Source organism: Pelodiscus sinensis, unplaced genomic scaffold (assembly GCF_049634645.1).
Source record: "Pelodiscus sinensis isolate JC-2024 unplaced genomic scaffold, ASM4963464v1 ctg34, whole genome shotgun sequence".
NCBI lineage: Eukaryota > Metazoa > Chordata > Testudines > Trionychidae > Pelodiscus > Pelodiscus sinensis.
The window spans coordinates 2,423,380-2,424,918 of NW_027465849.1; the positions used below are offsets into that span (position 1 = coordinate 2,423,380).

The following is a 1,539-nucleotide window of genomic DNA, read 5'->3' on the forward strand; positions in this document are numbered from 1 at the left end:
GCTCAGGTGTGTGTAGTTGTGGGTATCCGTGCTGCTCTGCACATGTGTTAGTTCCACCAGACTCATCTCTGAGGAGAAAAGAACCCAGGTGTCCTGGAAGAGCTAAGTGGGAAGGCTCCCCAGGCACCTCTTGGGTGGAAAGTCCATGCCCAAAGGAGCAATGCGTGGAATGTTGTCTGTGCAGCTGTGGAGCCACAGTCTAGTCTCATTGACCCCAAGCCAGGATCTTCCTCCCTGTTCTCCTCAGGGCCGCAGCAACATCCTTGTTCCTCAGGCTGTAGATGAGGGGATTCAGGGCAGGCGCCACAGCGGTGTAGAAGACGGCAGCCACCCGGTCCTTCTCCTTGGTGTCACTGGAGTCTGGGTAGATGTAGGGGGAAGTCGCAGTGGAATAGAAAAGTATCAGCACAGTCAGGTGGGAGCCACAGGTAACAAGGGCCTTGCGCAGGCCTTGGGCAGAGCGCAGGCGGGCCACAGCGACCCCGATGCGGACGTAGGAGGCCACGATGAAGGCAATAGGGGTCAGCATCACCAGGACGCCTTCGGTGAAGATCACCATCTCGATAGTGATGGGCCGGGCGCAGGAGAGGAGCAGGAGGGGCGGCAGGTCACAGAAGAAAAGCTGCAGGCGGTTGCCACAGTAGCGCAGCCGGGCAGCCATGACGGTGTCCAGCAGAGCATGAAGAAGCACCACGACCCAGGAGCCAGCCACCATCTTGAGGCACAGGGACCAAGTCACCACAGTGGCATAGCGCAGTGGGTTGCATACAGCCACGTAGCGGTCATAGGCCATGGCAGCCAGCAGGTAGCTCCCCATGTTTCCCATAGACAGCCAGATGAAGAGCTGGACCATGCAGCTGGTGAAAGAGATGGCCCGGTGCTGAGTCAGCATGTGCACCAGGGCCTGGGGCAGGATGGCAGAGACCGTGCCCATGTCCACCAAGGCCAGCTGGCTGAGGAGAAAATACATGGGGGTGCGGAGCTGGGGGTTGGCCCACATCAGCACAAACAGCATGGAGTTCCCAACAATATTCACCAGATACGTGGCCAACAACCCTGCAAAGATCAGCAGCTGCAAGTCCTGCTGGTCGGACACATCCGAGAACACGAACTCAGAGATGGACGTCCAGTTGACCTCATCCATGGTGAGGGGCTGCAGCAGCACCTAAGTGGGGAGGAGAAAAATGTCGGCAGTGACGTAACATACTAATGGATTATGCCAGCGTTCTGTGGATTTTGATTTAAATCTGTCCCACGTTAGAGACTCCTTCCAACCCTCACTCATTTCTGGTAGTGTTTATTGGCCTTCTGTCTCCTCTGTATTTGTCTAGCTTCTGCCCAAACCTGCCCTGAGTAATCCTTAATCTACCTTATTAACACTCTACACGTAAACCAAGCATCCATTATTGTCAGGACTGCAGGCAAAATGAAGAACTAGCAAACTCATAGGCCAGAGCAGCTCACCTGTAAGGCAGTTTTCTTCGAAACAGGGATAAATCTTGGAGGAATGCACTTAGCCTGCATTACTGTCTCTTACAA

The 1,539-nt window shown here is 54.9% G+C and overlaps 1 protein-coding gene across 1 annotated transcript; it reads right to left on the reverse strand.

The window, feature by feature from the left end:
- Window positions 1–205: 205 nt before the first annotated feature.
- LOC142823759 (olfactory receptor 2D2-like) lies at window positions 206–1,144 on the reverse strand. Its single transcript, XM_075915080.1, has one exon. The coding sequence runs from the start codon at window positions 1,142–1,144 to the stop codon at window positions 206–208; it is 939 nt and encodes a 312-aa protein (XP_075771195.1).
- Between the last annotated feature and the right edge of the window lie 395 nt (window positions 1,145–1,539).